The sequence below is a fragment of the Saccostrea cucullata genome, unplaced genomic scaffold (assembly GCF_032062105.1).
Source record: "Saccostrea cucullata isolate Sc308-1 unplaced genomic scaffold, CSIRO_AGI_Scuc_v1 ctg1259, whole genome shotgun sequence".
NCBI lineage: Eukaryota > Metazoa > Mollusca > Bivalvia > Ostreida > Ostreidae > Saccostrea > Saccostrea cuccullata.
The window spans coordinates 85,001-97,666 of record NW_026921285.1 but is presented as its reverse complement, the minus strand read 5'-3'; the positions used below and the strand labels follow the sequence as shown (position 1 = coordinate 97,666).

The 12,666-nt window shown below is 35.9% G+C and overlaps 1 protein-coding gene across 1 annotated transcript in view; it reads right to left on the bottom strand.

The window, feature by feature from the left end:
* Window positions 1-12,666, bottom strand: part of LOC134259620 (uncharacterized) — a 105,650-nt gene that overhangs the window by 70,459 nt on the left and 22,525 nt on the right. The window contains exons 10-11 of the mRNA XM_062742222.1: window positions 2,717-3,193; window positions 2,151-2,390 (exon numbers count right to left, since the gene is read on the bottom strand). Of these exons, the coding sequence (XP_062598206.1) occupies window positions 2,151-2,390; window positions 2,717-3,193 (717 nt within the window). The remainder of the gene's footprint in view (window positions 1-2,150; window positions 2,391-2,716; window positions 3,194-12,666) is intronic.

The following is a 12,666-nucleotide window of genomic DNA, read 5'->3' as shown; positions in this document are numbered from 1 at the left end:
TATAAATGGATGCACTTTGTTAGACTAACGTATCAAAATTTAACATGAGAAAATATGCTTCACAGCCCAATCTCCGTCATTCAAAAAAAAATGGACTTAAACTTCGTAAATTTGCATTATTTTTACTCAATCATATTTAAAAAAAGATTAAGCTGTAAAAAATTATATGTTGACGCATTACTTTTCGTGGTATGAGCTCTACACTAAAGGTACCCCCCTAATTTCCTTCTTTCATAAAAAATATATTGCAACTGTAATACTGTTAATGTTTGAGTGTATATTTGTACTAACAAAGTTGTACATACTCAAAACAATAACTATACGCACCCAATACCTATTGTTCCTAAAATTTATCCTATTTTACTTTAAAAAATTAAAACACACTAGTCTTGTCTGTAAATTGGAGACAATGAAAATGAAAATGAAAGTGATTTACGGATTCTCACAAACTGGATAATTTTGTAACAGAAAGTAAGTATGCTGCAAGTGAATCAACTTTTGTCATGTACTAATAATCATAAGATAATTTTATAATTTTGCATTAATTCGTGGATAAGCAGTTTGAGGGGGGGGGGGGGGGGGCGTCTTAAACAATAATTATTGTTCAAAGTAAATTTTATAATGTTTGATTAATAAAATTTATAGCGAGCGCAGCGAGCGTCGCGAAGCGACGCTCGCAAAGCGAGCTCAATAGACTAAGGTGTAAGAACAGAGGAAATTCGGATTGAAATCTGTACATACGTCAGCCAAATTTCTCTGTGCAACATTCCCAGAATTCCTGCACTACCCAATGTCCTTTGCGCGAATATTGCCGAATAAATAAATAAATAATAACGTAAAGCATATATCAGGTTTTCAGTTTGTAGAAATCTTTCAAAGAAACAAAAATAACTCTGCAATGTTTTTCGACAAAAACTGCACTAGTTCTATAGTTTCAAACAGACGCTCGGCTGTCTCCGTAAGCTCCGACGAGCTTTGTGACGTCGTATGACGTCACAGCTAGTCCAGATGTCTCGTGCGCCTTGACGTTCGAAGTGGCTGATCTCAAGTGTTTTTGATGGTACAACTGCGCTCGCCCCAACGGTCACACCGTAAAACATATTATTTATAAATGTCTAAGTCAAATCGTAGTCATTACTTTTCTTCCGAATTATTACTATTAGCTTCAACTTGACCGCTGACAATAGTCGCGAGAGTTTGATATAAATCATGCATGTTCTGATGTAGCAAGTTCGTCCGTGTTATCGGAACGGCATATAGCACATGCATAATTCACAGAAATATAGTTTTATTACCTAATTATTTCTGTCAACCAAAAGTTGTTCCCAGCCTTCCCTTTTTAATTAATTTATCCTTAGACTGTAGAACAATCAGTTTTTGTATGTTTGTAGACGCCACCGACTTGGAGCAAAATCGTTACCGGATATTTAAAACGCTTACTAAAAGTCAAACCAATATAGTTCAAAAATCACCTCTCGGAAAAAGGAAGCGCGGTGGCGGTAAATGACGTTGTGCGAGTGTAGACCTACTTTAAAGCGAAATCGAGGGAGAGAAACAGACTGATACTTTAACTGACATTTAGATTTGCAAAATACAAAAAAAAACAAAAAACAAAAAAAACAAAGGCTCCAATTAAAAAAAAGATAACCATTGGCGTCGAAACAAGGGAGGCTAGCGGAGGGGGGTTCAGTCCCATACTTTTTTTTTCAAACGATAGAAATCATATAGAAAATAAACATTGGGACGTATGTATACATCCCCCCCCTCACAAACACACACACACCCTCACATGCACTTTCAAAACACACGTTGCAGTTTAGTTAAAGTTGAAGAATGGTAAGTCGTAGTGTTTGAAAGATAAAAAATGGTCAGGAAAGAACTTCAATCTCCCAAAACCCCAATCATCTCCTTTATTTAAGTAGAAAAATTTACACCCTTGATTTTTAGATTTATGTCTACACAAAGTTACAGGTATATTTAGGTATTCAGTAATATTTATTCAGATTACTGAACAGATAAATCACTTTTCTATACAAGGTCTTGGGTAACAAATATAATGAACTGAGCTAATATAAATTTATAGGTCCGAATTCACAGAAGTAACTAAAGAATTAATTTTATTTTTTTTCTAGAAAATAAAACTTTCTTACTTGGTTTTCTATAGGTTTTGTTGTCGATGATGTAGATATCCCAGTGTGGATGTAGACCTATACAGGATCTCACGATGTCAGGTTTTGCATGTCTCCCGTATCTCCAGAGCCACGTCACGTGATCTACACTGTCCTGTGATCTTCCTCTGTAATGTACAGCCTCCCCTTCTCTTCTTAGTTCCGTTAGAAATTCTTTTCGTTCATCTTTACTGCTCTTGATTTTATTTTCTGGGATATTTACTGTAGAAAAAAATATACTGTTTATAATAAACATTTACACTGTAGTAACATTATGTATATATACATGTGTATAGGTAGAGATACAATCAAATTATAGATGTATTAAACACGATCAGTTACTTCTATTATAATATGTTAATCTAGTACCATTAAATTGTAATCGATGAAGCTACTACAAAGCAACTACAAAAAAAAGAAAGTGATTTAAATGTATAAATGTTTCTACTGATAACTTTTTAACTCTTTTAAATGTAATCCAATTATTTAAAGAAAATTCTGGAAGAAAAAAAAACAATTTTCAATTAAATTATTTTACTCTGACTTACATATCCGGTGTATCGTATCATATATTCCCGTGTCCTCCATGGTGACGTGAGTCAGTATGTTCATCTGTAGACGGAGTACCAGTAAGTGATCACAGCTTGGGCCAGGACTAACGACACACTTCTCTCTAGGTTTTCTCTTGTATCCCCCTGATCTCAGGTACACATTGGCTGTGTCATAACTACTGTAATAGAAAGGTTTATCAGGGCGTCTTAATGCTATCCTATACATTGTCTCATCCTTTGTGTCCTCCGTGATCTTCTCCTGATCTTCCCAGAGGTAATCACGTGACTTCAGTCTGTCCAGAATCTGCTGTGCTTCCTCACGTGTTACAGGAATATCTTTATCGTACACGTCCTGCCGTATCTCATTAAGCATGTCCAGCCACTCTGTGTCAGTCAAGTCAGGAGGACCGGAGTCAGAACACAGAAAACAGAATAACACGGACACCTCGTCATCAGTCAGTGTGGTGAACTCATCTACAACGTGTAGTGAACATATATTGAGTAACACTGTCAATAAATAATGGTACATGCATATCATACAATTTAATTTAAATGATCTCCATAATTAAAGTAATTTTTTTTTTGCCATTTTTTTTTCTTTTCATCTAATTCCATTCAGCTTTCTTGACTAGTACATGTATGATAGCAATGTTTCAAAAAGCAAAATTGTTCTATATAGAATAAAATCTGATTACCAGATTAGTAGAAAAGTTTTTTTTTAATCAAACACATGTAACGACCAGTATCATTCTTGATACTGCTTTGAACTTTAAAAAAATATTTTCCCTATTTGTTTTAGAAGTATTGGAATGTCTGAGGGAAGATAAGTGGAAAATTCAAATGCAAATATACATAAAGTAAATAACGGATTTTTTTTTTTTTACATATTCGATACCTACATACATGTATATATGTAAATTTTCTTGTCGCAAGTTTAGTTTCATTTTAAATCTAACAGAGAACTTGATATTAAAATTTCTGCCTTTTCCCTTATTCTAAAAAAAAATTTAAAGCCTTGTACTTTTATCACCCCCCCCCCCCCACTTGAAAAGTGGGAGGGAATATAGAAATCGGTATGTCTGTCTGTCCCTCCGTCCGTCTAGCTGTCTAGCTGTTCGTCTAGCTTGCCTGTCAGTCTGTTCACTTGGGGTCGTAACATAAAGGCTACTTAAGTTTTAGACCGTGCATAAGTAGGACTTAAGTACAGTTTAAAACTTAAGACCGTAACTAGAAGCGTACTTAGATTTGGCAATCTTAGCAAAACTTAGGCGGCCGGTAGAGGTGACTTAAGTATATCTTAAATTTCTTGTACATATATTTAGGATTATTTGATGTTGACTTTCGATGTTTAAAGTTTCCTCTATTCATATTATGCATAAAAGAAAATAATTAACTATATTTGACACTGATTTAAGAATTTTATTTTTTCTTTGGGAGGGGGGTGGGGTGATCACTGATCCCAATTTCACTCACAGTACAGCACAGCACAGGACTAGCATACAAGTAAATAAAAATTTAGTTATATAGGGATACGTCTGAAATTAGTAGGACTTCGGTTATAGAAATATCTCGATTTTTGTTTTGTATCCTTGATTATAAGTATAACTTCTGCATTTTTTGCTTCTGACATATGGCATTATACTTAGCGGGGATTCAAAATGTATCGAACTTTTTAGAGTTTTAATTTCAAGTGAATAGGCGGTGAATTATCTTTTCTTGTCTGCGATAAAAACAGGGTAGGTGAACATTTATCAAAACAAAAGATTTACAATAGGTAAAATGAAAACACCTCAGGTGATAAAACAATTGTCGTGAACATTTACAATGAACCACAATTCTCCACTTTCTGACCGTGCAGTATTTGTTTTCAAACATTCTAAATAGTTTATAACATAATTATAATTTTAATACGAAATCTAATCTAACATAATTTAAACCGATAGGTAAGGACGTCACTTTAATATGTAATTAATTAAAACCCTCACTGAATCACATTTAGCAATATATCTATATAAAATCAAAAACTATAGATTGACTCATGTGAAATATTTTTAACATAAGTCTGACTTAGCTAGGACCTAGCTTAGTTCGCTTTACATGTATGTTACGGTTTAAGACATACTTAAGCAGTACTTAGACATGTCCTAAGATTGTGCTTAAACCGTACTTACGACCCTACTTAAGTCAAAAACTTAGCAAGCTTTATGTTACGAGCCCCTGGTTTTCCGCACTTTTTTCTAAATGCTGGCAGATATTGAGCTGATTTGTGGTATGTATTACACGTGGGTGTATTTTGAAGAGTTTCAGATCAAGTTTGAATACCGTTCCACTTCAATGATTTTTACGATATTACAGCTTTTCCAATTTTTAAGGGTTTTCTGCACTTTTTTTGCCAAAATACTTGCAGATATTGTGCTGATATTTAGAATGAGATTTCACCTTCATTAATTATAGATCAAGTTTGCATTTCGTTTTGATTAATTGATTTTTGATAGAGTTTTTTTTTATTTCATAATTGGGTATTATTGGGTTCGTGATGCATCATTTAAGACTAACTTACGACACAACTAATCTTATGTTAGGCTATCAAAGCTATCCTATCTTAGGGGAACTCTTAATCTTAGTCCCTGTTTTAAGACGACCGCGAGCTTGTCCTAAGACACATCATAAGTAATTTAAAGAAGCCATGGGGCCAGGTAAACAACAAAGAATTATTTGTTTATATAAATAAATCAAATATTTGTTGTAAAGTACAAATGTCTTTGATGTACAAAATCAATTTATAAACAATGGCCCGTTGGAAGCAATTTCGGTTGAAAGCGGGGAGGGATGGGGAGCAGCCCTATATTCTGTTGGAGGCACTATCAACTACCAAAAATTACCTGACTAATAAAACAAAAGACCTGTTGGCCACATCGGTTGCCTGAGTAACTATGGCCATGCTATTCCTTACAAGATTTCTCCTTTGTAATACCTATTTTGACCCCTCTTTACCCCCCCCCCCCCGGGATTATAATTTCGAGAGTGTAAAATCTACACTACTCCAGAATTCGTCTACATTAAGTTTCAGATTTTTTTTTTGCCCAGTGGTTATTAGGAAGAAGATTTTTTAATGATCCCACCCTATTTTTTATATCTTGATTATCTCCCCTTGTTGAGGGGCTAGATCCATCATTTTTTTTTTCAAATTTAGCATCCATCTCCTCTAGGATGCTTTGTACCAAGTTTGATTAAAATTAACCTAGTAGTTCCTGAGAAGAAGTTGCAAATGTTAACAGCGTTTATAGACGGATGGACGGACGGACATACTGACAGCAGGTTATTATAAAAGCTCTGTTGAGCTTTCAGCTCAGGCTAGCTAAAAATGTCTTTAGACGTTTTATTGATGGTGCACAAGAATAAAGTTACTGTTTTTTTACAGCAGTGTACATAATGACATTTTATTGGGTGGCACCCCCCTCCCGGTTTCTATGGTCATGTATGAATATACAGATTAAACTTTGAAGAAAGTTATTTAATATTAGCCCTGTCGAAATTTATAAATACAGTACCCGCATTGTTATTCTTTACAATTCTATCGTGTCCTATCGTGTCCTATCGTGCGTGTATCCTATCGTATCGTGTGTGTATCATGTCGTATCGTGCGTGTATCCTATCATATCTCATCGTATCGTGTTTTGCGTTTATCGTGAAGATCATTTATCAGGTTCTATCGTGTATCGTGTTTTGCGTTTATCATGTATATTCGGAAACCCTCGTTTTTTATCTTTACTACAGGAATAAACTACCGAGGTATTCCGCCTTTCGTTTTGTTAACTAGAATAAGAATATTTTAACCAAGAAATAGAAAATTAAGTTTAATTCCTTAGTTTTTCACTATTAAAAGAAACATTAAAGTGTGGAAGGAAAATAATAAATGTATAATTAATATGATTTATAAATAGAATAATTTATAATATATTAAAGTGAGAAAATAGTCATGTCATTGTCAAGCAGAGAATCAAAATTAATTCCTGAAAATAAAATAATCGATTCCCTGTTTGTTTTTGTTTTTTTTTTTTACATTCTTCGAATTGATTAATTTTTTTGGTCAAGATTTTCTTGAATAAGTCAGTCACTAGAGGATGATTTTCGGTAAGTCACGTGGTATATGTAACCCCCCCCCATAATAATAGTAATAATTAGCAGGGGGTTGATATGTATCTTTTTTAAACGCAATATTCATTTTCTCCCAATCAATCGTCTGGTACTATTAGAAATGTGTTTTTGCCTCTGATCTGCATGTATGCAAAATTATTTAAAATCTTGATTTTAAAATAAATAATAACGAAGCATTTAAGACATTGATCCAGATAACTTAAACACTGATTTTGTCCGTATAGGCTTAATTTTTTAATTCATTTTTATCACTATCTAATTAGTTAAATTCCTGATTATGTTTAAATTTTTAAAAAAATCTAAATTATAAAATGTAATGCATGAAAATGCTTTACCCGATTTATCACACCATGGTAGTTACGATAAAAAAAGTTTTTTTTTTATTAAAATAAATTTTATCTGGCATTAGATAATTTTCAAATAATAAACAGGAAAAAACACGATGACTTTAAACAGCTTACCTTTTCGGCGTGGAAATAAACTGAAAATATAATGCACCTGCGTGTCATTTGAAGAGTTTAACTTGCCATAAAACTGACACGTATATGTACTTCTTTAATCAGCACAATGCCTTCCTGTGCGATCAACACCCCTCCTCATTCTCCCCTATCCCCCTTAAATAATAACCATCATCCACAGAGTAAATATTTAATTAACTAAGGATGACTGATACATGTACCTGAAACATATAGAAATAATATTACATTAAAGAAATGATTAGTCATCTCCTCCCCCGGGGACAAGTTTTTTAGGAACTAATAAAACTGAGAAGGTCTGTATAAATCAAATATCAAATTACGGAATGTTTCATATCACAATTGTACATCAGTCACTAGTAATTAAAGATCAATTGAACTGTCCAATAGTCAGTTATTCTCTGCGGAATCCATGGAATCCTGTCTAGTATTGCGGCGTGGTCTTCCAGGCGTCAACAACTCTTTCTTTCCAGGTGCTTTGTGCGGCTGAAGACGAACCAGAGCGCGGGGTAAATGTGTGACCTTCGTTTTTTCTTCATGTTCCGTCGGAGGGGCGACTTCGTCCTTGTCCGTCAATAGTTGTCTTTGCGATAAACGTGACTTAGCTGTTGATTTTGGAGTCGAGACCGCAGGTGAGACCTCTCCAGAAGAAGCAGGTGAACCATGGTTAACAGGTGGTATAACAGAAGAGCTATCCATCCTAGGACTCACATGCGAAAGTTGTGGTGTGCTACATTTCAATGGATTTAGAGTCAATGTTTTCTGAGTCGAGGATGAACAATCTGTAACAGTCTTTTCTGAAGGACTGACTTCCAAGGCTTTTCAGGAATTCCTTTGTCTTTCCAGCTGTATACTTGGACCTCCATTTGGTCTTAACTCCTCTGGGATACCAAATGTGACGAACGTCTCACGAAGGCTCCGATCTGACTCCGATCTGTATACCATGGGCCAGTTGGAGTACCTGTCCACGACGACAACATAATTCTTGCTGTTGTAGGTGAAGTAGTCGCTGCAAATCTTCTGGAAAGGGTATTCAGGAGGAACTATATCAGTAGGTGGCTGCATGGGGTTTGACTCAGCCATCTGTTGACAATGTCCACACTGGTCCCTCGTTCTAGCAATATCCACTGTGATATCTGGCCAATACACTGAGTCCATGGCTCTGGCACGCATCGAAGAGACTCCTTGGTGAGCTGCATGAAGTGCATTTAGTACTGGTTTCGCGGGTATGTTATGAAGCATATAAGTCATTTCTCGGGAAATTTTGACTTTTTAAAGAAAATTAAATTTGATTAATTACCAAAACCGCTGATAAACGTAAACTGCTATTAACTATATTAAACATATAAAAGAGTGTCTAGCGCAAAGACGTACATCACCGCCACGGTATTACGTGACGTCTATTTATAGCAAAATTTTCTTTAATAAATAGGCTAATAGAACAACAATACCCCGGAGTTTAATACTTTCTTTGAGTAAATAATATTGTTGAAAAAACATCTCATCTGCCCAAAAAGTGCTGCTAGAATCCAACTGTCCTGTCAATAAAATAATTATTCCATATATTCACACGAAACCTTACCCCATGTTTTGAATTTTATACATGTGAACTGAGATTTTTCGTAAAACCATGCTTAACTTGGGATTCTAGCAGCACTTTCCAAGTTTGTCAGGGGGCAAACTTTCCATCTGCACAGATCTTATGTTTTGAAATATCCATCTTATTGTTGTTCTATCGCATTATTTTTGTCACGAATGACAGAGGTAAGGCCGGCCGGGATACGTTATATAGGTAACTGTCTTCGAAAGAGAATATAATCGATGAAAATAAGTTAGCATACCTGTATAATTAAATGAACTCCATATGAATTTCATATAATATACACGATATTTCCTTTTAAACTCCATTTTACGTATCTCTGTACGTGTCGTCTTAGCCAAATTTTCTTTACACAACATCATCAAGTTACTTCATGTACACATATGACGTCATCGGTGGCAGATTTTAATCAAAAAGAGAGATACAGCATAACAAAATTAAAACATTTTACTTTTGTCAATGTTTACACGTTTCTATTCATTTTTTTAGAGTTAAATTACATCTCTAAATACCAATATTCAGAAAAATTGTGTTCTAAAATTGACGTAATCTTGCCTACTATGACGTCATAATGTAGCACTGAGTTAGTCAAGGTAGAATATTTTGTATGCTTCCTTTTTACCCCTGCGTTACGTAAGGCAGGTGCAATGACTATACGCTGTCCCAAGAGAACCACACCATCAACAGAGCATAGACTGGCAGAAAAACGATGAAAAGGGCGCAACTCACTATAGTGACAAATCACTATAATCCTCTGGGAATCCTTCTTCTATCTGCTGAAGGAGGCTAACATACGTAGGATCTGATGCTGTGGCTTCACGTTCTATATCCCAGGTTACAACCGTGATGTTGGCATTTAATGCGGTTGCAGCGGCAGCAACTGTGGAGGTATCATCAGCTTGATCTTGATCCTCAGTAGATAGGCCGAAACGGGTAAATGTATCACGACAACTGGCAGAGCAACTGTCAAGGGACTTGTCTACTGTGGCATCACCAGGTAATACCAGTCGATCTGGGGGGCAAACTGGATGTCTGGAAGCTGCATCTGGACCAAGGTTTTTCCTCCCAGGTACATGAACCACCGTAAACTTGTATCCAAGGGTCTTTTCTTTCAGGTTGAGGACACGTCTGTTATCTATCTCGGTGAGTGATCGATCGTTCAATATCTGGAGTAGTGGTTTATGGTCAGTGGCGACCATGAGATCTTCGCATCCGAGCACATAACATCTTGTCTGGTGGAGTGCGTACACAACAGCCAAGCCTTCACCTTCGGTTGGAGCGTATCTACTTTCTGCTGGGTGGGTGAATCTACTGCCGACCAAACAAAGCTTCCATCCATCATTACAGCATGCTGGGATCTTACTGGCACAGCTGCAATACTTCTGCATCATGAAGAAGCCAATATCATCAATGGACCAGTCTGTGGCTAGACAGGTCATGCGTGCTGCGTCGAACAGACGAACATCTTCCTTCATCTCCTGGATAATGACCTCTTTGGACTTTGTAAATAGTTTATCTAGCTCATCTGTCCAATGGAACGGTGTAGATGGTTTCAATAGAGCTCGAAACGGTTTCATCTGTTTAGTCATGGCAAACGCGTACAGTACCGACCGGACACAACCTAACAGAAAGCGAACCCGGAGCGGACCCCGGGTTCGCTCTCTCGGGTCCGCTCCGGGTTCGCTCGGGGTCTGCTAGGGCTGACCCCGAGCGAACCCGGAGCGGACCCAAAGCGAACCCGTAGCGGACCCCGAGCGAACCCGAGGCGGACACAGAGAGCGAACCCCAAATTCAGTAGCGGTCCCAGCGAGCGAACGTGGGTTCGGTATTTCTTTACGGAGCTGTCAATCAGGATTAGCGATTAACCAATCAGCGCGACAACCAATCAAAATAGCATATTGATCTGTCGATTGGGATATAAGATCGAACGTGTTGATTTAATTTGATATAAATCAAAACACTATATACAAGCAAACCGTGTTAATGTGCCGTTTAAATCTATTATGATGAATAAAATACGATTTGATATTATTTATTTTAATTCTCCCGGTTGTATCTTATATTTATATATTTACTTCCTTTATTTTATTAAAGCAATTAATTAATTATTTGTTTTAATTTTCCACGTAGAATTATACATGAAAATTTACGTTTTTATTTCCTTTAGTTTTTTTATTCCAGTATTGGAAGTCCATTTGGAAAACAAATTGGGTAAATACATCAGTCAATGCATAAAAATGGAAATTAATTGATATTACAATTAATATTTTACTGACAAAAAGAGGACAAAAGAAATAGTTGGTCTTCGACAATTATTGTAAAATTTCATTTTCTCAAGATACTAACAGTTCAGGAATATTAACTAGCCCAATATTTAAATAAAAATAGATACAGGAAACATCGAGACGAGAGAGAGAGAGAGAGAGAGAGAGAGATCATAACTGTAAACTCTCATTATTAGACTTGATTTTAATAATAAAGCCTGATGACTTACTTAAATTTCTATGAGTCGTCCTCCCAATATTGTACTGAAATTGTTTTCTATAAGCCTGCTGCAGCTATCTTTTTTAATATACATGTACAGGAAAATGTATATAAAGCACTAAGAGTGACCAACAGTTTTCGGGACGCTCTGTCCCTTCCGCGGGACAAAGAAAAAAGATAAAAAGTCATAAGATCAAAGGAAAAAGAGAAACCAAAAACAACTACATGTGTAGCACTATAAACACTATATAGTTTCATGTTGAATTGGAAATATATATAAACACTATTTAAGAAAGAAATCCGGACCGCTCTGAAATAAGTCTGGTTTATCAGGGTATACTCAGGTGAAGTGCGATTTACATAATTGAACGAGTTAATTACGCTAATTAATCACAACATTTAGTAAATCGTACATTGTGTCATTCTCTCAAAATGGCGTAACTATACTTGAAAAAGAATAATCAGATAAAAATAATATAGAAGGGATATTTAAACATATGAATTATGATCTATTATACATTTTAAAATGTTTTAGGACTAATTATTGAGAAAAAATAATTAATAAAGGCGTAAGCAATACATAGTTATGTGGGTTGTTCGAGAGTTGGTAACGCAAAATAACTGTAGAGTTACACTAAACTGAAAGAATAATCTTTTTAAGTACATGTATCAGCAGGCATTGGGTCTAATTCACGTCCATATTTTTAGCTCACCTGAGCCAAAGGCTCAAGTGAGCTTTTCTGATCACATTTTGTCCGGCGTCCGTCTGTCTGTCTGTCCGTCTGTCTGTAAACTTTTCACATTTTCGACTTCTTCTCAAGAACCGCTGGGCCAATTTCAATCAAACTTGGCACAAAGTATCCTTAGGTGCAGGGGATTCAAGTTTGTTCAAATGAAGGGCCATGCCCTTTTCCAAGGGGAGATAATTATGGATTAAAGAAAAATTAATGGCATTTTTTAAAAATCTTCTTCTTAAGAACCACTGGGCCAGGAAAGATGAAACTCATGTGGAATCATCCTCAGGTAGTGTAGATTCAAGTTTGTTCAAATCATGACCCCCGGGGCTAAAGTGGGGCCAAAATGGCCGACCCAAGTTTTACATAGGAATATATAGGAAAAATCTTTAAAAATCTTCTTCTCAAGAACCACAGGGTCAGGAAAGATGGAACTCATGTGGAATCATCCTCAGTTAGTGTAGATTCAAGTTTGTTCAAATCATGACCCCCGGG